The sequence below is a fragment of the Corapipo altera genome, unplaced genomic scaffold (assembly GCF_003945725.1).
Source record: "Corapipo altera isolate COAL_440 unplaced genomic scaffold, ASM394572v1 2b, whole genome shotgun sequence".
Lineage (NCBI taxonomy): Eukaryota > Metazoa > Chordata > Aves > Passeriformes > Pipridae > Corapipo > Corapipo altera.
Genome location: NW_020884874.1, coordinates 6,833,304 through 6,858,659, shown reverse-complemented (window position 1 = coordinate 6,858,659; position 25,356 = coordinate 6,833,304). Strand labels below are relative to the sequence as shown.

The 25,356-nt window shown below is 38.6% G+C and overlaps 1 protein-coding gene across 1 annotated transcript in view; it reads left to right on the top strand.

The window, feature by feature from the left end:
* Positions 1-22,327, top strand: part of BVES (blood vessel epicardial substance) — a 25,113-nt gene extending 2,786 nt beyond the window's left edge. The window contains exons 2-8 of the mRNA XM_027632519.1: positions 2,786-3,019; positions 5,248-5,372; positions 10,094-10,281; positions 11,251-11,359; positions 13,329-13,496; positions 14,192-14,333; positions 22,028-22,327. Of these exons, the coding sequence (XP_027488320.1) occupies positions 2,797-3,019; positions 5,248-5,372; positions 10,094-10,281; positions 11,251-11,359; positions 13,329-13,496; positions 14,192-14,333; positions 22,028-22,152 (1,080 nt within the window). The 5' untranslated portion in view covers positions 2,786-2,796 and the 3' untranslated portion in view covers positions 22,153-22,327. The remainder of the gene's footprint in view (positions 1-2,785; positions 3,020-5,247; positions 5,373-10,093; positions 10,282-11,250; positions 11,360-13,328; positions 13,497-14,191; positions 14,334-22,027) is intronic.
* The last annotated feature ends 3,029 nt before the right edge of the window (positions 22,328-25,356 follow it).

Below are 25,356 nucleotides of genomic sequence, written 5' to 3'. Positions count from 1 at the left end.
TAGGTAGCCCTTTCAGAAGCATTAAGTAGGTAGCCCTTTCAGAAGCACTGAACATCTTCTTACAACTGCAGATGCTTTAAAGGACTTGGTCTATGTTGGAGAAACATCTTCCCATTACAGCACTTCATGGCTGGTTGTTCGAGGCATCAGTATATGTGAAGAGCAAGGGGAGCAGTGTTTTTGCTGAGCTGGAAGGAGAATGAGATTGTCCCGTGCTGTATATTTAATTCGGCTTATGTGATTTCCAGTCTTCAAATGTGTGGTGCTTTACAGCCAAGTCTTAGTAAGGTAGCCTGGATTCTCACAGTGATGCAGTACAAAATTTTGCTATTAAAAAAATCAAGCACCCAGAAGGCTTCTTTGATTTATGATCAGATGCAGCTGAAGTTGCTTCTTGCAGCCTGTTTTGATCTTGAGTTGAAGGACTTAGGCTGGTTCTATGTCTGTATGTGAGTTTCGTTGTCTTTACTTGTTCTGTTGGCACATTAAGTGGTGCCCTTTCTGGCGGATGACTGGGCAGTGAAAGGCTGAATATAGGTAGAAATTCAGCAGAAAACTTTTTGTAAAAGATCTAAGGATCCTACTGTTCCAGTGTAGGGAGTTTATATTGTTTGAAAACAACGGGAGCACCATGATGAGATGTGTGTAAGATGAGCACAGACATAGTTATCCAGTTAGCAATCGCCTTCTGTTTATGAGCGTGTTAAAATGCCAGTCCTGCAGCCTCGCACAGGCTCACACTTTGGCTCCCTTATGTGAGTGTCTTTGTCAGGACAGTGAAACTGTTCTCCTCATTCTGTTGATGAATTTGTTTGGAAGAGCTGAAAGGCAGTAGGACTGTGTTTGAATGGACCTGATATTTGATAACAGTTAAGTGTATAGTTTGTTTGACAAAACCCCACATTTTAATTAATATTTGTGAATAACTAATGTAGGAATGAAAAGAGGAAAGCAATCTCTTAAGAAATGTGAATTATGTATTTTGGTAAAGAGTTATCTAATTTTTTGTCTTTGAAAATAATTTAAATCCAGATATGGATACACTGTGTCCATGCTAGTGTTTGATCCTGCAAGATGCCTCTGCGTATTCTGTAGCGCACCTTAGCTGTGAGAGCCTCTGGGCATTGGAGAGAAACTGTCAGAGAGGGTTGAGGATTTTTTTTTTTCCCACTATTTTAAAAGGGATTTAAAACATTGATTAATGTCAGAAACTGTCCAGCTTGCTTATCCCTTGTACACAGGTTGATTGGGAATGGATGAAGCAACTCAAAATTGCTTCACAGCCCCAAGAAGCACTCTCAAGTAGCAGAGATGCTTCAGAGTATATTCAAGTCTAGAGGAAATATTAACTATAGTAACTGCAACGCAGAATTGTCTGCTGAGCAGATTAATTACAAGACACTTAGTAATCACACACAGCAGGGATGTGCACTGTCTCTACAGAATTTAGTTGAATGCAAATCCCACCATGTTACATGTTTGCTCAGTGATGAAGTGCATATATTTCATTAATGAGACTCAAGCTCAGCTCCATATGATCTCTACTGCTGTGGCAGTGAGATACCATATGTGCCTTGCTGGAAGAAGGGTTCTCCTGTGTTTCTGACAGTCTGTCTAGGAACAGTCGTGTTCTCCAACTGGGAACTGCTTTGAGTTGAGAAGACCTCCTGGAATGCTTGTAACATTGACTGCAGTTCCCTAAAGAGAGCAGCTTTTAAGATTCTGAAGGTAGTGTCTTGAAATCTTCTATGTTCTCCCTGTAGTTTGTTTTTAATAGTAATTTTTTATTTTATTTTTTATTTTTTATTGGCAAGGTATTTGCCCATATTTTTTTTTTCCCTTTTAATTGGTGTGAGAGGAATATATGCTATATTTTATTATTACAACAACAAAACCCCGTATGTATATTTAGACTTGAAATAGTCTTTAGCTGTCTCTTTTTCTCCAGGAGTTCCACAGACAGACAAAGGTCTTGTAAGCTTGCTCATACTAGGTGGACCAAACTATTTCCTTAAGAGATGAAACAGCCTGGTCATCTCCCTTTCTGGTTTAATAGCATCTGATCATCTGGGAAGAGAAATTGTATTTTTTTCATTTACTGTCCTCAAAGTGGTTTGGGGGTATTTTGTGTACTCTGGTTAATGTGTTGCAAGATGATGCATGGCTTAGGAGACCTCCAAGTTTCCTACAAGAAAGCCAAAAGTTGAGGTTCTTTGACTTTGATTTTTATATGGTTGGTTGGCTTTTTTTAAGTCAATCAAACAGCATATGTTCCTCCTCCAAGATCTTACATTGCTTATTTAGAAGAACACCATAAAGGAGGCTTATGTGCCGTAAGAAAGGCTAATGCTATATAAACCTCTTCTTTTTTTCTTTTCCATTTCTCATCTAGGTTAAGTTCTCTAAGGTATTTACTTTGCCTAGGATAGTGGACCTGTTCAATAAATGGAATATTAAATTGTGATTTTTATTTGTGTAGGGCTAGGAAGGGCACATAGGATGTTTCCTGAGCAATGACAGTCATAGCAGCTACTGTTGATTATGTGCAAATAGTTCAAATTTTGAAATGTTCCATTCTTCAAACCTAGCTCTTAAGTGAAAGAGATAGCAAAGCATTACTGAACTATAGATCTAGCTTACCTTTTTAAAGCATTTGTAGATTTATTTTTCATGAATGATAATGGAAAATATATCCTGGAAAGAGAGAAAATAGCCTTAAAATCCGTGAGTATGCCTACTATATTTCAGTTTAATGCATGATGAATTTTTTTTCCTCTCCGTGCAGGTGTCTCCAAGATGAATACTACAGCAATGAGCCCACTCACTGTTACTCCACTAGGTTTTGTTCCAGACTTTAAAAATGCCACCCTTGAGCCTTTTAATGAGACTGCATGTGAAAACTGGAAAGAGATTCATCATCTTGTTTTCCACGTGGCAAATATTTGCTTTGCAGTTGGACTGGTTATTCCAACTACTTTGAATCTTCATATGATTTTTCTGCGAGGCCTGCTCACCATAGGTAGGAGAATTATTCTGGACAGATTTGCAACCTTCCTGTGACAGAAATGGCTGTCTTGATCATTACGGAGCTGGTCCCTGCAATTTATGGTGAAATTACTGCCTATATTAATGGTTGTTGTACTCTGAAGATGGTTTTAGTCTAAGTGGGGGCCCGTTTTGACCTCAACATACCTTTTCTAGAAAGTTGATATAACCCTTGGCTCTTAAAACTTCCCAGAATTGTAACTTAAAATTTCAAACCTATGAATATGTCAACTTAGACACAACTATGATCTGAAATTTAGTGAATTTTAAGCGGCCAGTCACATCTGAAGTTAACGGTGTCCACTTGTTTCTATGGATCATTAAAGCCTTTATTTTAGGTTTCAAGGAAATACTGGGATTATATATTGGCTGGTGCACTGGCTTAGTATGTCTGCAGAAGGTGAGGTTTTCCTTGAGAAACTTGCTGTCAGCCCACCTGTTCTTTTATCTTGAGTTCAAATATGTGGCACTTGTGGGTCACCAGAGTTATTTTTGTTGCCAGTTTACTTTTTGATAGGGAGTGCAGTCTGTGTTCCGAAGTGAGTAACATTTCTTCTACCACTGTAGGAATCTCGTGATACCAGAATTTGACTTGAGAGGAAAACCTAAATTTGGCATACTTGAGACTGAGCAAGTGTGGTTTCATTTGTAACGCTTGCAGTCCCACAACTATTTCAAAGCCCCTCTGCCTTGTGTGGGACAAGATCCTTGTGATCGAAGAAGGAGTAGTGAGTCATTACAGTGTAAGAAAGATACATCCCATCCAACAAGAGCATGCTTAAGTATTTTTAAGTGAGTGCTTGTTGGTATAATAGTGCAGGCCAATTTTATAATAGAACTTCTATTGTTGAATTTGCAATGATCTTGCCTTTTCTATTTTATAGTTTTTATAGGGTAACTTATTAAAACAAACTACACAGATGACCAAAGGTCCCAGTATTGCAGGACCTTTTATCTGTGTAGTGCTTGGCTTTAAAAGCAAAGGGAGCTCTGCACTTGGTGAGCTCACTGCTTTCATCTGTAGTTCTTGTGGTATTTTGAGCAGATCTGAAATCAGAGTTTTGCAAGCTGCAGTGGCAGCAGGATTCAAGTCTGCTTGGTAGGCAGCATGAGTTCCTAGGTATCTGTTCCCTTTGCTTTGACCCTGCCCCCCTGTGTGCTACTTTGAAATATTGCTCCTCTTCAGTACTTCCAGACATCATATTCTCCCATCTCTTGCAGTCTAATTAATAAACACATTGAAAGCTACTATATTTTGATTTTTCTAATCCGTGTATAAGTGCTGCCTCATCAGTTAACAGCGCAGACAGACTAGATAATACTGAGTTCATTAATTCAATATCATCTTCAGGGAGAATGGGGACAGGAACACTCAACTTGGTACTGTCTCCTTTTTGTCTTCGTGTGAAACTTAAAGGAAAATATATCTGTGATATCTTGGTAGACTCACAGTTATCTGGGAGAGACTCACTGATGCATAATCTATCATTTGATAAATATTGTCTTCGTAGGCTAAAAATAGAATTGCTAATCATACAGCATGCCTTTTAAAGCAATGTTCATTATTCAAAGTAAGGCAACTAAAAAAAGAGTAAGCGTTTGGAAATTTTCTCTTTGATTTTATACAAGTTCAGTTCAGTTATACAGGTTCCTTCTGTGACCTTGTCAAAATGCTGCAATGATAGTTCCTTTTAATTTTCAAAAATATCTGCGTATGACTTTAGGAATTTTTTATGCAACTCTTGCTCTCTAATTAGATATGAAGGTTAGTGATATCAACAATAAGCATTCATTTGTAGGCTTTTGTTCATCTAATTAATTCAATACTAGGGATAAAGTTTCTTAATTATTTTTTTCTTTTATTTAGGGTAGAATTTTCCACATTTCTTTTCTACTTCATTTTAGTAATGGATCATCGTGGGCTGCACCTTTCTGCTTCCCCAGTCCTGATCTGAATTACTGTCGCTTCAGTATTGCAGTCCCATGCTGTCAACCTACTCTCAGTGCCTGTGTGCAGCATTGTGCTGATTAGCTGCCATTGCATGCGATGATCCCAAGAACCAAAGTATAGTACAACTTGTAGAATATATTGCTTTTCATTGTAATTATGGTCAGTGGACGCATTCTTGATGGCTTTGTAGGAATGTTTGTTTGGTGGAATTAACTTCTTTTTTTTTTTTTTTTTTTTTTAAATTTTTACAGGATGTGCATTGTTCATCATTTGGGCTACACTCTATCGTTGTGCATTGGACATAATGATCTGGAATTCTGTGTTTTTGGTTGTCAACCTTTTACATTTCATATACCTAGTGTATAAAAGAAGACCGGTATGTATAACAGCAAATTTCACAAGCAGTCTAGTAAGATGCAAGAAAAGGAAATTTTGCCCACGTTTGCTAGGCAAACCAATGAACTGGTACTCATTTTCAGAAGAATACTTTTGTGTTCCAGAGACACACTCTGGAAGTGTGTAACAGCTAGTACCAAAAGAACCCAAAACCAATCTAGCTGGAAGTAAGCTCTTCACCAAGTCAACACAGCCTGTGCCAGAAAGCAGCTAAGAAATTAGCACCTTGCTCCTTTCCTGGCATAGCAGCATGATGCTTGACTTCTGTCTTGCCCAGGAGACACCTTAAAAATAGCTACACATCTGTAGATGTGTAGTAAATATTTCTGGTTTAAATTACTCTCAGAGAGTAATCTTACCAGTTGAAAGGGAAGTTCCTCTTGGGTTTGTGTTGCTAATGCTATTATTTTAGCCTATTCAATCCATTATTTATATCATCATTAAGATACAGCATATGATGAAACTACACTGTATTTCTGCTACTCGACCATGGCCATGCTGTCTAATGCACACACAAAATAGCAGTTGTGATAATGCAGAATCAGTGGGGCCAGACTGTGTTTGTGTCTGCAGTTAAATATCTCATGCAGGTACTCTGGTTTTTAATATGGGACAAGTTCATGTTGCAGTCTTTTCTGCCAACCAAGTTAGCATATCCTGCTCCCCTTCATCCCACCCACCAACTGAGCCTTTTAGTATCGTTTTGAGGCCTCTAGTATCTTGTCAGATGGGACAGGAACTGGCCAACAATGTCAGAAATTCTTGTAAAAGGCTGGAGTGCACAGCTAATAGAAATCCATTTCTGGAGAAAACCAAACCTTAAAACTTATTTGTATTTTTAAAAGTGAGTTGTGACATGCATCTTTAAACGTGGGTAATGGTCCTTGGGTTTGTATCTATCCAACCCTTTCCAAAAATCTAAATAAAAGGCTATAGGAGAGTGAAGAAGCATCTCAGGAGGATGATGTGCTGGTTTGTGCTTGAGTAAAAAAAAATACTACTTTACAATGTGTAAATCAATACTGAATGAAGAATGTTTCTTCTCTAATTACAATTGTCTACTAAAAGCTATGTTTGCATAGGCTGGGGTATTTTGTGCATCATGGTATAGACTTCATCCTATTGAAGAGACACCTATTTTCACTAAATCCTCTAGTAAATTTTATTAGCAGAATTATTTGTAGGAGTTAGGTTAAGTGGTAGAAGTCCTACTCTATAGGTGGATTTAAAAAGAAGGAATTGTGTAAGGGCATGAAACTTGACTGATAAACTCAGTCATCAAAGTTTGTAAAAAAATTACATCTAAGAGAGAAAGAATTGGAGGACTTGCCTTTAACTTTTCTTTGTATTTCTGTAGCCCTTGCCCATTAGCAATGTAACCACAGCAGAACTGAGGTATTTGGCACTCCCATAGACTTGTGTGCCATATGCATGTTGGGCAAAACTGTTCTTACACAGAATAAACTAGAATTCTCAGTAGAAAGTGATAGAGGAAATGTAGGAAAATACTTTGGACTTGTTCTAAAATACTGTGCATGTTGAGGATTTCAACTTAAGTAGAGGCAGAGCAAGCTGCCAAAGGAGGAAGAATTTAAAGGAAATGAAAGAGATAGTAGAAAGACTGAAATCTTTACCAGCATGACTAAAAACTGCAGGACAAACTCCGGTAGGCAACCACAGCATATATAAGGAGGATGAAGGTTAAATTGCATCTGTCTACAACAAGGTGATAAATTGAGTACATTTACTTGAGTACATGTGTTAACAAAGGCTTTACCTACAGTGCTGTTCCTCCAGTATGGAGCACAGATTCATCTGAAAGTTACCATCAAAAGAGCTACATGACCTGTACAACTTAAAAGCTTAGTCAAGAATTAGTTTTGATAGACTGGCCATGTAGTGCTGTTTCTTAGTATATTAAGACTTAATTTCAATAATCTTCTTTCCACTAAGAAATCACAGTATTGATGAACACTGCATGAAAAATATTGTACGATTTTAATTGGTGTAATACATAATACTTTCAGTAATTATTTAAAAAAAATCATATGAGTCTTTGTTACAGACTATGATCAACAAGCTTACTTGAAGTGATGCCTAGTAGTCACACATGACTTTTTAGCTGTCTTGCATGTTTACTATGAACTCAAAGGCTGTTTTTCCTACAGGAAGATAAAGAATGGGGAAAAAAAAATTCTTAGGAACTAATTTTTGAAGGAGACTTTCTCTCTGCTGCTGTTATATTGCCCATCTCAGTCAGTTTTGGTCATCCTCACAAATAATGTTTTTAAGGAAAGAAAGGAATGGAAGAATAATTACAAGTTAGTCGTATTAGAAAATGAATAATTGATACTCTCGGTTGTTAAATATTTATTTTATTAAATGGAGCATGCAAAATCTCAGTGGGTTTCTCTTCTGACCAGAAGACTATTTCTGTGGTTTTGTTTTCTTGGAGCTTCACAAATTTGGCTTTTGTAGTGTGAGTGGAAGCTGAGTCTAATCAGTGTCTGACTTGGAGATCTGGCATCACCCCAGAATATTTCAACCACTGCTGAACAAAACACTACACCTACCCATATGGCTCATTTGGAATATGACCCACAAACATGACTGGAGGAGCAGTCAGCTCTGCCTATAAGTGAATAATCTGTTATAAGGGAGACCACCCAAAGTACAGCTACAGTCTCCAGCCTGACCAGTCTTTAAGAAAGTAGTTACACCTGCTCTCTCTAAGTATTATTCATTACAGGAAGATCAGAAAATGTGAATTATGTACTAGTTAAGGGATTGCATTAACACTCCAGGACCAAAATTTGCTCTTATGTCTGTTTGCATGGTTATGAATTCAGGAGTCTTGGAAGCTACTCAAATTCCTTTTTCAGATGAAGATATGTATTTCTTTGAGTTGCAGTGGTCATGTATAGAAAGAGGTGCGAATTAAATTGGTATAACTGTTAAAAATGAAAGAGTTCCTGGAGAACATGCCAGCAAAACAAATAGTCATCTGGCTTCACAGTTATATGGAACATAGTTCGAAATCCGATAGTTCAGGACAATCCCCAACAGAATACAGTTTCTCTTGCTTGTTAATTTTTATTCCTTGTTTTGTGTATGTAGATGTCTACTGAGATATTAAAGACTGTGGCATAGGGAATGTGCAGGAAATTCCTAACCTAGATTCATATAAAGGTAGTTGCTGGTGTGAGATTTAACTAGTGATTGATTGAGTGTGAAAGCAGTCTAACTTTAGGTCAGGTGACATACTGGACACAATATGTCCATGAACCTTAATGACACACACTCACAAGAGCTGATGTCACTGGGAGGCTATTCTTGATAGTCTTGGAATAATCATAGTGACCAAGAGAAGTGCATGAAGGAAACAGTGAATATTGTCTACCTTAATTTCAATAGGGTTTTCAATACTATGTCCTTTAAAATCCTGATAGAAAATCTGTTGCAGTGTGTGCAGGATAAGGACACAGTGAGATGGATTGAAAATTGGCTGAATGGCTGGGCTGAGTATGGTAATCATGGGTAAGAAGTCTAGTTGGAGGTGTGTATTATATATACTAGTGTGTGGTGTGTGCACTAACAGTGTAACCTCAGGGCCAGTGCTAGGTCCTGTTTGACATCTTCATTAATGATCTGGATGGTGGGGCAGATGTGTACCCCGATGATGCAAAACTGGGAGGAGTGGTTGATAGGCCAGAAGGTTGGGAAACCATCTGGAGGGACCTCACCAGACTAGAGAAATGGGCCAACAGGAACCTCATGGAGTTCAGCAAAAAGTGCAGAGTCCTGCACCTGAGGAGGAATAACCGCATGCATCAGCATATGCCACAGACCAGCCAGCTAGAAAGCAGCTTTGTAGAAAAAGACCTGCATGTCCTGAAGTAAAAGTTGAACATGAGCCAGAAATGTGCCTCTTCTGCCATTTTTTCTTGGTTGCTTTTCCTTATTCTCTTTGTATTTTGTTTCTTCATTATCTGATGCTTATTGTTTTAATTTGTTTTCCTCACAGCAAATATGCAGGCTTTGTTTAGGCTGCCTCAGCTTTCAGGAAGGCCAGGATACTGTCTTGATCCCTGCCTTCATTCAGGAAAGACTTCCAGGCTTGGGATTTCAGCCAACTTCCTTTCCCTCATAGCGGTTGCCAGAGTTTGGGTGGGCTTCTAGATGTGGGATGTTCAGCTGGCAGTGTTTTGGTTTTTCTTTTTTCCTCCCTCATCACACATGGTTTCAATATGATGGATTTGTTTTTCAGGACTTGCTTTTCTACTGTAAGTAAGCCAAGAAGCTCAGGGATGAAAGGGGCTCCCAGGAGAGCCTGAGAGATAGCCTTTCACACTACATATATGCGTCACTCTGGCTATCTGTGTAATTCTTGCCCAAGTCCTATTCAGTGTTACATCAACTGAAGTCTCAAAAGACTCCTTGTGTCTGATTTAATGTGCCACTTGGATGGAACACCATTCTAAAGCACCTGTATGCCAACCTGGCTAATTTTAGATAAGGTTTTGGTTACCCTGTTATAGGCAATGTTTGTGGATAGATGTCACACATTTGCCACTTCTTTCCTTGCTTAAGCAAAATGAAGCCAAAGATGTTCCTCAAGCATAGCAACTGAAGCATGTGTGCAGCCTTACCCTTTTTTAACTGCATCTGTGTTTATCGATGTCTCTTGTTTATCCAATCTAGATCAAGATAGAGAAGGAACTTAGCAGCCTCTACAAGAGAATGTTTGAACCTCTCCATGTGCCTCCAGAGCTCTTCCAAAGGCTAACTGGACAATTCTGCAACATTCAGACTTTAAAGACAGGGCAAGCCTATGCAGCAGAAGATAAAACATCGGTTGATGATAGGCTAAGCATCCTGCTGAAGGGGAAGTAGGTTCTATGAAAGCTTGGGGACAGTCTTATGCTTTGTGTGATGGTTGAATAGATAAAAAAACCGTTGGGGTTTTTGTTAGCTTTTTTAATGTTATTGTTTGTAGCATGTTATGGTCTATGACAAAGAGTCTATAGCCAAATAGTCTATAGGTATAGAATATTTTGTGACACTCTTTTCAGATGACAGTGATGTCTCTTACTGGGAGCATATTATGTATCTGCCTATATGTGCAGCGGCATGGATTTTAGTGGGAATTATATTTCTATAAAACCAAAGGCAATGTCTTTCAGGACAAGCAAGAGTTTTGTCTGAGTTTTAGATACCTAAGTTATATTCTCAGTGCATTCTCAGTTTTTAAGGTTAAAAAATATTGTGCATGAGGGTAGGAAAAGTATCCCTCCAGTAGACTTTAAAACAGCAGGCCTATTAGAATTCGTTCATTGCATATGTACATGCAAGTAGAAAGGGGCAGGTGCACTGCCCAGAGGCTGACAGAACCCAGGTGAGAAAGGATAAAATATATACCAGTGGCCAAGCTGTAATCTTGAAACTCACATTAAATTCTAGTCAATATTTTAACCAGTTTCTCTTGACAGTAACAGTGATGTCAGGCTTCATTGTTTTTCTTACTCATTGTCACAAAGCTATCTAGAAGAAGCCTAAATTCTCTTCTGGCTATATAGCATAACTGTGCAAAACACCTTTTTCTTGTTGGATAACAGTGTTTTGAGGATACACACCATGTTCGTCAAATCTCTGTTTGACTGGCAGCCTGTTATGCTTGGAATCAGTGGAGGTTTAGGCAGAAAACAGGGTAGCTCTGGGTGTGATATTCCAGAAGATTAATGTATTTTTTTTCCTGTTGCATACTGCTTTACCATTGTCAACAATCATATCCAGATTTAGATTAAATTAATCAAACTTCCATGAATTTAAAATGTTGTTTCATACATTTTTATTTTCAGAATGAAGGTGTCTTATCGAGGGCATTTTCTGCATAATATTTACCCCTGTGCCTTTATAGATTCTCCTGAATTTCGATCAACACAGATGAACCGGGGTGAGAAATTCCAGGTACACTTTGTTTTAAATGTCACTTGATATAAGCTGATGAGACCATTAAAAAAAAATGGAATATAAATTTGATCAACAGTGAACTATTTGACTTGCACAGTTTTGCTGACTTTCTAGTACTGGTGTTTAACGATGAATCATATCAAGAATAACTTTTAAAATTAAATGCCACAAAACAGTATTATGGTGGTGTTGACTGAGCAGTCTGACTTTTGCTGTTCTGCTCTCTTTTACTGTTTCCAAGTTCATTTTATTTTAAGAGAATGTTCAGGACAAATAATTTAAGAGGTGGCTTTGCTGGACAAAGAGATGATATGAGCAGGTCTCGTCACTCGTTCAAAAACAGAAAAAAAATAATTATTGTAATAATGAAAGACTAAAAGTTCAGGCACTGGTAATTGGAAATTGGTACTTATCAAAGCACATTAACACTTCTGCCATTTTGCAAGTTGTTAAAGCAGCATAATCTGAAAGTTATCTCAGTATTTTGAATAAAATATTCATATTAGGGACAATAAGGGTATGTGTCTCTAGCAGTGTAATTATGCTAGTGCATTAAAGGATATATTTTATTATAGCCTTGTGGGGGCGTGTGGAAATACTGTTAGAGAAGGGGTTTTTTCCCCACAGAAATGACTATTTTGCTGTGTCTTACTTGATGTTGTTTAGTTAGATGTGTGTAATAATGACTGGACGGTGGCCGACTGGGTACATCCACACTGATACCCTGGCAGAAGGGGAGGGAGGGAGAGCAATGTAGACTCTAAAATCAGTGACTGAGGTCATATGTTCCAGTCAAATACTAGGCTTAATGCCAAGGGATGCATTCATTTTGCAGCAGCGAGGTGTCCCACAGCACAGCTGCCCTCTTGGCACAGCCTGTTTTCCCTGTAAGGGACTGAATACGAGTTTGTCCCTCTCAAGGGAAAAGGTTCATGCCTCAGCTTCTGTCTTCCTTAAAAATGATTGCAATCTGGTGCAATGCACATCCTTTACTCGTGAGTTGTGCTTGTTGCTGCCGTATTAATACTGTCACTGCTGCCATTTCAAGAGTACACAGATTCAATCTTAAGGACCCCATCTGCTGGCAATGCTGGTGAATACTTCCTCAGCCGGTGGGCTTATATTACAGACTGTGAAGTAAAAAATCCATGGATACGTGACAGTTTCCCATTATTTCTTGGACTTTATAGGTTTTTAATTTTTTCAGGAGGTTGTGTTATCCTGTAATAGAAGAGAGCACCTGATTTCTTCGTAGGCGACTGACTTCCCCCTTCAAAACATGCCTTTGGGTATCACCAAGTGGTGTGGGTTTCAGTGTGCCGTTGCCCTCTGCCGGCACAGGGGGACAAACCTGACAGGTCCAGCCTCGGGGTGCAAGCTCCCCTGTAACTACCCGTAACTGAATTACCAATAACTGAGCAAACAGAGCCTTGCTTAAGTCAACTGCTAGAAAGTGGTACTTGTGAGATCAACAGGGATGACAGCGAAGAGAGAAAGATGAAAATATTTTTTTTTTAATCACTAAAAATTCTTTGATGGGACCTTTGGATGATACAAGTTGCTCCTGCTTGGAGACATAAAATAAACCCAAGCAACATGTAGGCCTATTAGGATTCAAGTAGTGTCATCACCACAGAACTGACTTTATATGTAAATTTCCTCTTACATAAATGCTTTTACATTTTGGGAACCCATGAGAGATTTTCTCCTGTTACCTCCCCCTGAGTTTTCTGAAAAACAAACTGGCTGCACATATCAGTGAAAAATACAATGATAATAAATATTTGTCATTTTTTATATGTATAAACACAACATTCTAAGGGATACCAAAAAGTTTTATGGCTTTAACAGTTATTTTAACTGGAGACACAATTGAAATGGTATCACTTATTTTAAAGCATGTTTAAATGTGCTAATCTTAAAACATTTTTAAATGTGCTAATTCTGAGCATTTTTTTTTTTTCAGGTCACCATTATTGCAGATGATAACTGCAAGTTCCTGTGCTGGTCCAGGGAAAGGCTGACTTATTTTCTAGAGTCTGAACCATTTCTTTATGAGATTTTCAAGTACCTTATTGGCAAAGATATTACAAATAAACTCTATTCATTGAATGACCCAACCTTAAATGACAAGGTAAGCAATCTGAGTTTTGTTTGGAAATTTTTCTTCCACACAAAATGTGTTTTTACTTCAATTTTAAATGCTCATAAAGCACCTTTTTTTAACCTGCTGCTATCAGCTGCTGAATGCACTCTCATGGCCTTTTAGTGCCAAGATGTGAGTCAGTGCAGTGTTTCTGTCAAAAGCAATATTTGTTAAAGTTTGCAATAAAAAAGTCTTAGAGGGGAATTTTCTATAATAAAATTCGTATATACGTAGGCAGAAAGTAATTTCTGGAGTATGGCATCTTGAAGGAATATGTAGCAATGTGCCTCTTATATGTGTTAAGAACTGTATTGGGAGACTGCTCTCTCCTGGAGACTGCTGTTCTGCACACTCCTTCTCACCTTGCCTTTTTTCCTTTTTCCCTTCATCTTTCCTTTTTCTTCTTTCTGTAAGAAAACACATGAAAGTTCCAGTGCAAAGCTAAATTGAAATTGAATAATTAATATGAGGTTTCATATTTGTCAGTGTTCCAATTCCAATATATTACTGGCATTTTCTATTTTCATTCCAGTCGATGTACACTGCATAGAATCTTCTGCTCTAGCAAGTTTCTTGGATAATCGTAGCTGAGACCGGAGCATCTACTGCAAGGGAATTAGTTATTTTCGATTTTATTTTAATTTACCTGACGTTTTTAAAAATATTTTTTTTTCTTTCTTTAGGCTTCAAAAAAAATTGATCGACAGCCTAGTCTCTGCTCTCAGCTGTCTGTGATGCAGATGAGAAACAGTATGGCCAGTACCAGTGACAGTGAGGATGGCTTGCAGATGTTTCTTCGTGGGACTTCCTCTGCATCCTCTCTTCGTGAGTGCTCAGAATAGTTTTTGCCAGTTTTGAATACAGCTTGATTGACCATTAGAGATTATTGTAGAACTCTGTGGGAGCAGACTGTAGCTTTTTGGATGCTGCTGTGCATCAGCTAAATGAAAGGATCTAACTATAGGGCAGTCATAAGATGCATGGGGCTTTGTGTGCTAACTGAAGGTATCTCATGTAGATTCTGGCAAAAACCCCAGCATGTATGGTAATAATTTTTGATGTAGTGTTTGTGTTGACATAATATGGAATGTTTATAGTAGTGGGGCAAAACTGAATGTACAGTGCCTATCACAGTAGTAGATTCTTTATTCTGTGACTGGTGCTTGTAGAAATTAAAAACCGTAACAAAACATTACCCCTCAGCAACTCAATGTTCTACATTTTCTCCTGAGATAGTTTGTATTGGCAGGGTCTTGACAAATGCGGGGTACAACCATTGTTTTGATGTCACCTGGAAAATCTCCAGATATCATGTCAGGCTCTCCTCTCCTGTGCTTTGTGTGACAGGAGTAGTAGAGAACAGATGAAAAGAGGGAAGAAATCATGTCTGACTTTTTTGCTTCTACTCTTGGAATTTATTCCTTTATAGAAACATTCTAAACGATTCTTTCTAGGCTTTTACTGTTGCTTATTTTCAGTTCCTCTGAATCTAAACTTCAACACTAACCTGAACTCTAAAAGCAGTTTTTGAACAAAAAAAAAACCAAAGAATGTTCAATTTTCTCATTTGGCATAAACTGTTAGTTTAACAGAATTTAAAAGGATCATATAAGATTATTTCTTTTAATTTGGGAAATATTATTCTTTAGTGATTAGAATTCAAATATATGAGGGGAAAAATCATTGCCAACAACTGTTCTTTGTTATGGTTAAAGTCTCTGCTATGAAGAGAAAGTGTTTGCAAATATTTGCACTTTTCTGTTTAATTTTCTGTTTTCCATTGTGTTCCTCACAGTTCTCATTCAGGAACTCCTTCAGACTTGGAGGGCCTACCTGTTTTCACTCCTTAACATTGGTATAGTCTACATGCCCAGATAGAAGGAAGCAAAAGCCCTGCGAGTGTTTCACCCTACTAGAACATCGAGGGTGACACCTGGGATATAGTTTGATGAAAACTCTGGTGTTGTTTTCCTTTTCTCCTCTGTTCTGTGCAAGGACATTTAGAATCACAGAACAGTTGAGGTTGTAAGGAACCTCTGGAGGTTGTCTAGTCCAACCTCACGTTCAAAGCAAGATCACCTAGAGCAGGGCTATGTCCAGTCAAACTCTGTATATTTCCAAGGTGGAAGATTTCACAGTCTCCCAGGGCAACCAATCCCAGGGCTTTACCCCCCTCATGGTGAAAAAGATTTCCCTTATTGCAGCTCATAGTTGTTGTCCTTTGTTCTTTAGTGCATGTCTCCGAGAAGAGTCTGGCTCTGTCTTCTTTATACCCTTCCACTAATTAGCTGAAGACAACAGTCAGATCCCCTGAGAGCCTTCTGTTCCAAAGGCTGAACACAGCTCGCTCTTGCAGCCTCTCCATGTACATCACCTGCTCCAGCCTCTGACCATCTTGGTTGCTCTCCACTGCACTTGTCTCCAGTATGTCCATGTCTTTCTTGTACAGGGAGGTGCAAAACTGGACACAGCACTCCAGATCCTGTCTCAGAAGTGCCACATAGAGAATTAATGTCTTTCATTGATCTGCTAGCTATGCTCTTGCTTATATGGCTCAATATATGCTGCTAATATGGCCCAATATATGGATGGCATTCATGACTGCAGGGGCACTCTGCTGACTCATATTCCATTTTGTGTCTGTCAGGACCCCCGGGTCTGTTTCTGCAAAGCTGCTTTTCCAACCAGTTGGTGCCTAGGCTGTAATGCTGTGTAGGTTTGTTGTGTCCCAGGTGCAGGGATTTGTCTTTCTTGAACTTCTTGTAGTTTGTCATTTTTTTTTCCTCCAGTCTCTGATGGTCTGTTCTGACTTGCTGCCCTCCCCTCTGGCCTGCAGTTTCCCTCACTACTTGGCTGTGAACTCGGTGGGAGTGCGTTCCATCCCATCACCCAGGTCATTAATATATTAAATATTACAGGCCTTGGCACTGGCCCTTGAGGGGTAACTGACTACCTGGCAGCTGGATTTTGTACTGCCGTTCACCACCCTGTGAACTCGGCAGTCCAGCAGAGATTATTCATGCAAGTTGCAGTCCATGTATCCAGTCTGTTTCTTACCTGTTTGTCCAGAAGGATTCTGTGGCAGACTGGGAAGGGCTCTGCTACCATCCAGGTAAACCACTACAATCATCCACTGCACTCCATTTCTTCACAGAGGTAATCTCACCACCTAAGTGGTCAGAGTGGTCAGATGCAATCTGCCCATGGTACACCCATGCTGGCTGTTCCCAGTCACCTTCCCATCCTTTATGTTCTTGGACATGGCTTCCAGGAAGACAAGCTCCATAATCTTCCTGGGAACTGAGGTTAGGCTGATAGGCCAGTTGTTCCCTGTGTGCTCCTCCTTGCCCTTCATTAAAATGACTGTGATGTTGGCCTTTTTCTGCCTCCCCTGACTGCTATCATCTTTCCAAGATGGGTCTTGCAATTGCATCAGCCAACATTTGGCACCTTTGGATGCAACCCATGCGGTTCCACAGTCCTGTGTTTGTCCTGTTGACTTAAATAGTCCCTAACTCACTCTGGCTTTTTTTGTAAGTCAGGCATCCCTCTCCCAGTTTCTACCACTGAACTCAGAGACCTGGGTGGCCTCAGGAGAAACTTGTGAAGTAAAAAAAAAAAAAAAAAAGAAAAAACTAATATCTTAGAATTTTTCATGTCTCTGAGTCCTGTGCATCACTGAGCTGTGACCTTGCAGTTTCACTCGTCTGTTGTTTGTTGCTGTTGTATTTGTAGAAGCCTTTCTTATTGCTGTTCATGAGATCCAGATCTAGCTGAGCTTTGGCTTTCCTGATTTCATCACTGCATGCTTGGGTCATGGTTCTGTATTCCCCCCAAGCAGCTCATGCCTGCTTTCACTTAGGGTGTATGTTTGAGCTCTATCAGGACTTTGCTGTTCATCTATGCCAGCCTTCTACCACGCTTGCTCAACCTTCTGTGCACTGGAACAGACTGTTCTTGTATTTTGAGGAAGGTGTCCTTGAAGATCTGTCCTTGGGTCCTTTTGCCTTTGCAGGCCATATCCCATGGGTTCCTGCCAAATAGAACCCTGAGCAAGCCAGAGTCCCCTGTCCTGTAGGGTTGTACTTCTACTATTTGTCTTGCACACCACTCAGTATCTTAAACTCCACCAATTCCTGGACACTGCAGCCAAGATTGCCATCAGCTTTCAGGTTCCTGATGAGTTCTTCCTTGTTCATCAGTGACAGGTCCAGCAGAGTGCCTTCCCTAGTTGACTCAACGATCACTTCTGTGAAGAAATTTTCTGCTACGTTCCAGAAATCTCCTGGACTGCTTGCTCCCAGCCCTGTTGCCTTGCCACCAGACACTGGGGTGGTTAAAGTTCCCCACAAGTACCAAGGCCTGTGATCCAGTTGTCGAAAGAAGGCTTCCATCTACTTGCTCTTCTTGATCAGTCAGCCTGTAGCAGCTACCTGCCGTGGAGTCTCTTGTGTTGGTCTGTTCCTTACCCACAAACTCTCGAGTGGCATTTCACCTGTTCCACACATAGCAAAATTCCATGAAATTGAAGCCACTCCTTTGTGTAGAGAGCCTTCGGATGAATTTGCGCACTCAGAAGCCTGAAAGAAACAGTAAAACTGTGTTTGTGCAATTAGTTAGAATTAAAATGTCTCAGGCTTAACAGCAAAACACATCACTATTTCAGCTTTGGGGGAAAGTAGTTGAAATGCATGACATGTTCAGCTGTAATTAGGTAAATCCCCAAGATGCATTAGTGCTTAGCACATACTTGATAAATACAGTTTTCTCTGTTGTATTTTCCTTGGTTTGTGTACCTTTTTTTTGGTGTACGGGGTATACTTCCCCCAGAAGGGGTTTAAATGTCTTTTGTGTTCTGAACTCACTCAGTTCAATTGAGGCAGCAGCCTCCTGAGTCCAATACTCTCCCTTACTTTTGGGGAGGCAGAGGAGTTGCCCATACAGCAGTGCAATATACATCTCAGGAAATATTGTCATTTAGATCTTCTCTGCATTTTTATTTTGTATTTCTGACTTCTGTAAAAGGTTGATAAAAATTCATGATGCAAGTTTATTTATCTCCTTGAACTGTAATGCTTCAATCTTTGTTTTTGCCAAGATAGCTTGTTAGTTATTGCTGGGCATTGTCACTGAAAGTGATGGGGTTGCTACCAAGGTGAGCTCTGCTTAAAGATTTGTATTCAGTGTGGATTGTGGCCAGGTATGCACTTTTTCTCAGATCACAGGGAAAACCAAACAAAAAAGCTGCCATTTACCTTACCTTTGTTGTTTTCAAAAGCCTTCTCCTGGGTGCTCTCAATGCAGCAGTTGGGGAGGTTTTTTGTCTGGTTTTTTTTTGTTTTGTTTTTTTTTTTTTAGATTCAGTATAAGGCACATGCTGAGGGTTACAGTCCTAGTGCTGTTCCCTTGGTCTCCCTTCTACAATCATACACTTGTTTATTTAAAACAAACAAACACAATCCAAAATCCTCAGAAGATTTTGTGAGAAACATTTGGAAATTACAAACTTTTTTTTTTGTACAGGAACTCTACAGGAATACTGTTTTGTCCACACAACAATCACCTAGCAGTGACAAAAACTTCCAGTTACAAGTATGATATTTTACTAGTGCAGTACAAATAAGTTTTCTTCTCCTTATTACCATATTCTTGAAAAAACAAGCATTTATGTTTTTGTATAATCCCAACTTCTAAAGTTATTCTTTTATCAGTGCTACAAACAATAAGCTCTGGCTCATTTTCTCAGGAAATTGATATAAAGCTATTCTCAAAGTGTTTAGTAGTGAAAGGATTAAAAATACTCATTAGTAGGTCCCAAACTATGATTACTAACAAAACTGTTTTGAATTTAATTAACTAAGAAACCCAACTAACTGTTTGCTTTTATATTAAGGAAATAACCAACAAGAGTTCTATAATGCTTACGGAGTGAGTCGTTTGCAGCATGATGTTTTCTGTTGATAACATCACATTAACTCAGCAGGCATCCTCAAAAAGGTATTAAAGTGGGATTTTTTTATCGTGTGACACTTGTGCTTGACATCCATGATCCATCTGTATGTAACTCATTAGTAAGTGAAATAGATGTATCTCTTTTTCCAGAATTTGGGTTAAACAAAAATAGTTCAACCTAATCACAAGCATAATTTCACTTGACTTTCAGTCCTTTAAAAATATTTTGGTATTAGTTTCTATTCCATGATTCTGTTGCTTGGTAGTCATTCACATACTTATTAGTGATTCAGTCTCTTTCTGGAGTACTTAGTTTGAATAGTTCAGATTTACTGGTCTACGATATGTATTTGCTAACTTCTAAGCAGGAATATAGAAAGGTTTTGGTTTGGTAATGCTTTTAGTGGTATTATCAAATTATATGCTCCTTATGTTATACCCAGCTTGTGGTTAAAAGCAGGACTTGGTTTCATGGAAATTCTAATATGTATTTTGGCTTAGGCCCTCAAGAAAGGGCAACAGAATGTAGTGGATGGAAGGTCTGACTCAGTCACTTGAACATCTGTCCAATGCTGGATAGAAGCATCAGTAGACAGTTGTGTATTTAGAGCAAATAAGAGCATGTCTTTGAAACAAACAGGATGAGAGAATTAGATCTTATTAACAGACTTATGGCTTCTTACTTCTGATTTCTGGAGAGAACTAAGTACTTCTAAATAAAAGAAAACCATTCTAAAGTAGTAATAAACTATACTCTAAAAAGAAAAAAAGAAAAAAAAAAAAAAGCTGAAGCTAACTCAGCATTATCAGGCACACTTTTCCTTTGAGTGTAATTTTTTGGTGTCTCCCAGAAAAGTCTATTTTATATCCAAGTGTACCCACAAACTTTGGATTTAGTTATTCTTTGCTTAGGCCATAAACACCCATCTGTGTGAAAAGAAGTGTTTAGCAATTCCAGTACTTAAAAATGTGTTTGAGTAACTATGTATCATGGCAGTTTAAGTAATTTTTAAATGTTAAAAGAAAACGCTAATAAATTTTTAACATAAAAAGTTCCAAAAAGCTAATTTCAAACAGTGTCTTTGAATGTGATTTAAAAATGCAGTTATACAATAACCCGCTGGTCTTGCCTGTAGCTGTATTTTATTCTCTGTGTATAACACATACATTGCAAATGAGTCCTTTCTCATAAATAGACTTCCTTAACACAGCACTTTACTGTATATTTGATAAACTTTTTTAAAAACAAGACTGTGCTATGGCTCTCAGTATTTTTTTTTCCAAGAATATTTGAATTTTTAGCTTCTATGCAAACAGCGATCCTGCTAACAGACTGTCTTATGCTCTTTTCTTCTCAAATGGTATTTTGAAGTTTTCCATAATCCTTTTGATCATCATATCCTAGCTGTTTACAGCCTTGTACCATTGTAGTGGTCTAACTCTAGAAGAGGGTACTGAGAGAAAAACATGTCCAAGTGCAGATGCAATTTCAGAGTGAACAATGGAAAACAAAACTTTTCAGCCGATGTCAAAGAGGTTCTTTGGTTTGACCCTCATGCTGAAAATTTAACTGCAATAGAGGTAGTTTGCAGTGGTAACTTGCACAAAAACTCCATTTAATGTCTTATGTCTTGTCACTAATAGCTGTGGTGTGTGCTCTGCTCTGGCAGACAAGCTGCTGCTTTTCTAAAAGGTAGTTTTGTTGCAGTGAAATCGTCAGTCAAAAGTTATGTGGCTTTTGCCTGTTAATCTTGTTTTCTCTGTGTTTGTTTATGGGGGTATAAATAATTTTTAAGTTTTATATTACTGTGCTGTGTTAAAGTTATGAAGCTGTGTCAGGGGAGGTTTAGGTTGGATAGTAGGTAAACGTTCTTCACCCAGAGGGTGTTTGGGCATTGTAGCAGGTTCCCCAGAGAAGTGGTCACAGCACCAAACCTGGCAGAGTTCAAGAAGTATTTAGACAATGCTCTCAGGCACGTGGTAGGATTCTTGGGGGTGTCCTGTGCAGGGCCAGGAGCTGGACTTTGTTCCTATTGGGTCCCTTGCAACTGAGGATATTCTATGATTTTATGCTTTAACAGCAAAGTTAGGGCTTTTGTCATGTGCCCACCTGAAGTTTGCCCAATATGCTGAGGAATTTTTGCCCAGCCAAGCAAGTGTGCAAATGTACCCACCTTTTGTGCTTAGGGCAGCCATCCATGTTGCTGTAATCGAATGGAGTCGAGTTAGTGGGTGAGTGTCATAGTGAGAAAGTGACCACCAGGGGCACAAGTGGTGGGCACCTTGCTCGGTCAGGGTTTGCACTGAATTTGGGGATAATACCATGTCTGTGGTTAACAACAGGGTTTGAACCTTAGAGGTGTTGCTGGTTCATAGCAGTGTGGCTGTCCCATGTCTAAAATTTCCTGGTGCCTATGGTGAGGTAACAAGAAAACCTTCGCTTACAAAATCCTCTCATGAGGCAACTAGGTCGGGATCATCAGATTGTGTACAATTTGTCACAAATAGGCATACCTAGCAGGTGTGTGTTGTTAAACTAATCGGTAATTTCTTTGTAACTGTGACAGGCCCAGGCCGAACATCTCCCTACCTGAGAACTTCAGCAAAGATGAAGCCAATAGAAGAAAGTGTTGAAGATGATGTTTTTGAAGCACCATCTGCTGATAAGTTTGAACTCCAGCGGCTGCCTTAAACAGATGTATCCTGAGGTGTATCAGAGCTTGCACAAAGCTCTGTGCAAAAGGAAGAAGTTGAATTTGGGAGGAATCTGAAAGCTAAACCCACTCTCCATGTTTCAATTGAACACAGTCGCTTCTAGATAGAAATATCACATTTTATTTTACTTCTAAATAAAATAAATAAAACTTGTATGGCTTTTTGTTTTCTTGACATGGGTTGTTGCTTTATTCCTACTTTGACTCTTGCCATTATAAATTTAGTATTAAGTTGCTGACTAGACTGAAATTTCTAGACTTCTTTGGTGAAGAATATCCCCGGTGTCATTTCCCTAAGTTTCTTCGAAGCCTGTATCTTACTGTTTTCAGTGAGATATTTTGAAACTCTGTTCACAAAGCCATTTGCTGTTACCCATCATCATTGTTGTGACAGTCTCATGAAAACTACACACTGTCTTCTGCCTCTAAATTTTTTGTAAATATTAACTTTTAATTCTAGTGTTTCCCAACCTGACTGCTTGACTCTATAAGTGACTCTATGATTATAATAATTGTAATAATGACTTCAATTTTAGTTTTACTTGGCTAAAGATTTAAATTTAATATTACCTTTTCAAACTTTTTCTTCTTTAGACAACTGTATTACACTGAAATCCATGCTTTCCCTTAGTCTTATCCATGGACTGATTGAGCTATTCTGAATTAACCTTCCCACAAAGTGACGCATAAATGATACTTGACATAGAAAATTCCATTTGAACCTCAAAACTGGGTAGCTGCAAGTACAGTAAAACACAGTCTTATAAAGGGAGGCATTGGGAAGCTTTTATAAGAGGCACTTGTAGCAGTCCTGTCTGGGATAGGTGGAAACATGTAGATGATAACTGTACTACTTTGCTTTGACAATTCTTGAAAATTGTTGTGCAACAAATAGTATATTTTAACTAAATATAACAGAAAATAGCTACTGTTCCATTTATTGAATTGCCCAAACCTCAGAAGTAGAATAATAGAAGTTTGGTGTGAACTCTCCAGCAATTAGAAGTGTCAGATTCTGGGTTTTTCTGGTTTGTGTCATTCCATTTTAGTTCTAAAGTTTATCCTGACGGAACATCTTTGAAACAGCCTGCATCCAAGATATATAAGCCACTTATTCCCTCCTTAAAAGCTCATGCAATATCAAAATGCACATTAAGCAACTGGAAGTTTGAACTATGTTGTCACCGTTCCTGCTTCTGTGAATTTAAACCTAGTGTTTAATATTACATCATTATGTCTTGTGGTTCTGTCAGTTTTGCGTTATTAAATGTGGCACACAGAGCTGAGACATACTTACTAATCTGTGAAAATATATGTAAAATATCTGTAGAGTACACATATGCAAAAGACAGCACATTGACTTCTGTTGGAGGTGCTGTAGTAAAGAACATTGTTAGTTCGGTATCTCAGGGCCAGTGGCCATATCTCTGAGGTTGCCTTTTGGCTACTGGGAGAGGAAATGGGAGTTATTTTACTTATGAGGAGATAGAGGGAGCCATGTCCTTGTCCTGATGTAATTTTCCCAAACTTCTGCTAGTTGTGACACTCCTTTAAAGAGGAAAACCAGGCTGGTAGAATAGAGCTCATGCAGTTTAGCAATAACCAGAAAACACAGACTGGCTGAAGTAAAATTAGCAGTTCCTACTTCTTCCTTCTCCACCAGAACCATTTCTCATGTGTTTTTATCAATTCAGTCAATATACAGTGCCTGGAGAGACTGCATCTCCTGAACAGAATTTGTCTTAATAATAAGGGAGGCCCTGCAGGAGCTGGGCTCTGTGCACCCATTGTGTCTCCCCGGCTCAGGACCAGGAACCTTTGTCTGCTGCCTGGGAACAAGAACGAAGTTATCTTTATGCCCTCAAAGCATCACACGTGCTAAGGATTGCTACAGCAGTAACATGGCAAATTATGAGAGCTGTGTTAGCTTACCAGAAGTGATACATTTTATTACCTGAAAATACATAAATGGAAATTTAAAAATTCCTGATAAATGGGTAAAATTAATAGGAAGTAACTTCACTTGGTAAACACAACGTGCAGAGTCTGTTTACTTCTATCCCTGCTGTTTCAAATAGAGTTTTTCTCAGACAACAGAAGTTAAAATGGACTATAGAATGATTTTCTGTATTGAATGAGGTACCTCTTTCCATTGCTTTTGCAGAAGTTAAGGAAAAACACCCTGTAATTATTCAGACTTAAAAGATGAGTGTTTGTGTGCAGGGGTAGAGGATGGGCTGTCAACCAACTGTTAGCTCATTTCAAGGTCTGATTAGTAAATCAGACATAAAACAACATATGTTTTTAAATCAGAACTTCGTGTTCTGTTGGTCATAATTGTAACTATGCAGCAGATGTGAATTATACTAGCAAATAGTTGTTTTTGCTAACCAGAATGCCTGTGGGAAAAAAGTGGAAGGTACTTCACTAAAATGTTTTGTTTTGTTCTTAAAGAATTCTGTGATTTCAATGAATTTATATATATAAAAAAATGCATCTTGAGTACCACGTTTGTCAGAGAGACTGAATTAAATGATATCAATTAGCTCTATTAAGAATTGTCTTAGAGATTCACTTAAGGATCTGTCCCACTCTCACAGCAAAGCACTGTTTGCCTCACTCTTAAATTGTGTGGAATGAACCTCATGTGGAGCTGTCTGAACTGTAACTCACACCCACAAGAGCTTGTGTGCTCCTACCCCAGGAGGTAAATCCGCTTCGAAGAAATTGGCCAAAGCTTCAAAAGATTAATCTGGGCATTTAGAGAGGATTCAGAAAATCAGCTGTGGCCCAGGGCTCAGGAAGTCATGTATGTAAAAAATGCTTCAGTGATGTAGCTAGTGAACTACTAGACCTCAATTAATGTGAAGAAACACACTAGTCATGACCCACATGATGTTTCTACAGGCTGAAAACCAGCTGTCAGGTTCTAGTCCATGAGGGATATTTGCAGTAAACACCAAGTGTAGAACAGGTTAATTAACAATCAAAACTATTTCGATAATATAAATGTAGTTTAGATAACCCTGGTTTTGAAATGGTTATTTAACAAACAAGCCAAAATTACAAATTAAAAAAAAAAAAAATGTGTTGAACTGGTATGCAAATATTAAATGCCTCTTTGTTTCGGTTTTTTTTTTTTTTTTTCCCTATACTATTTCCCTTCAAGAAATAAGAGTAAC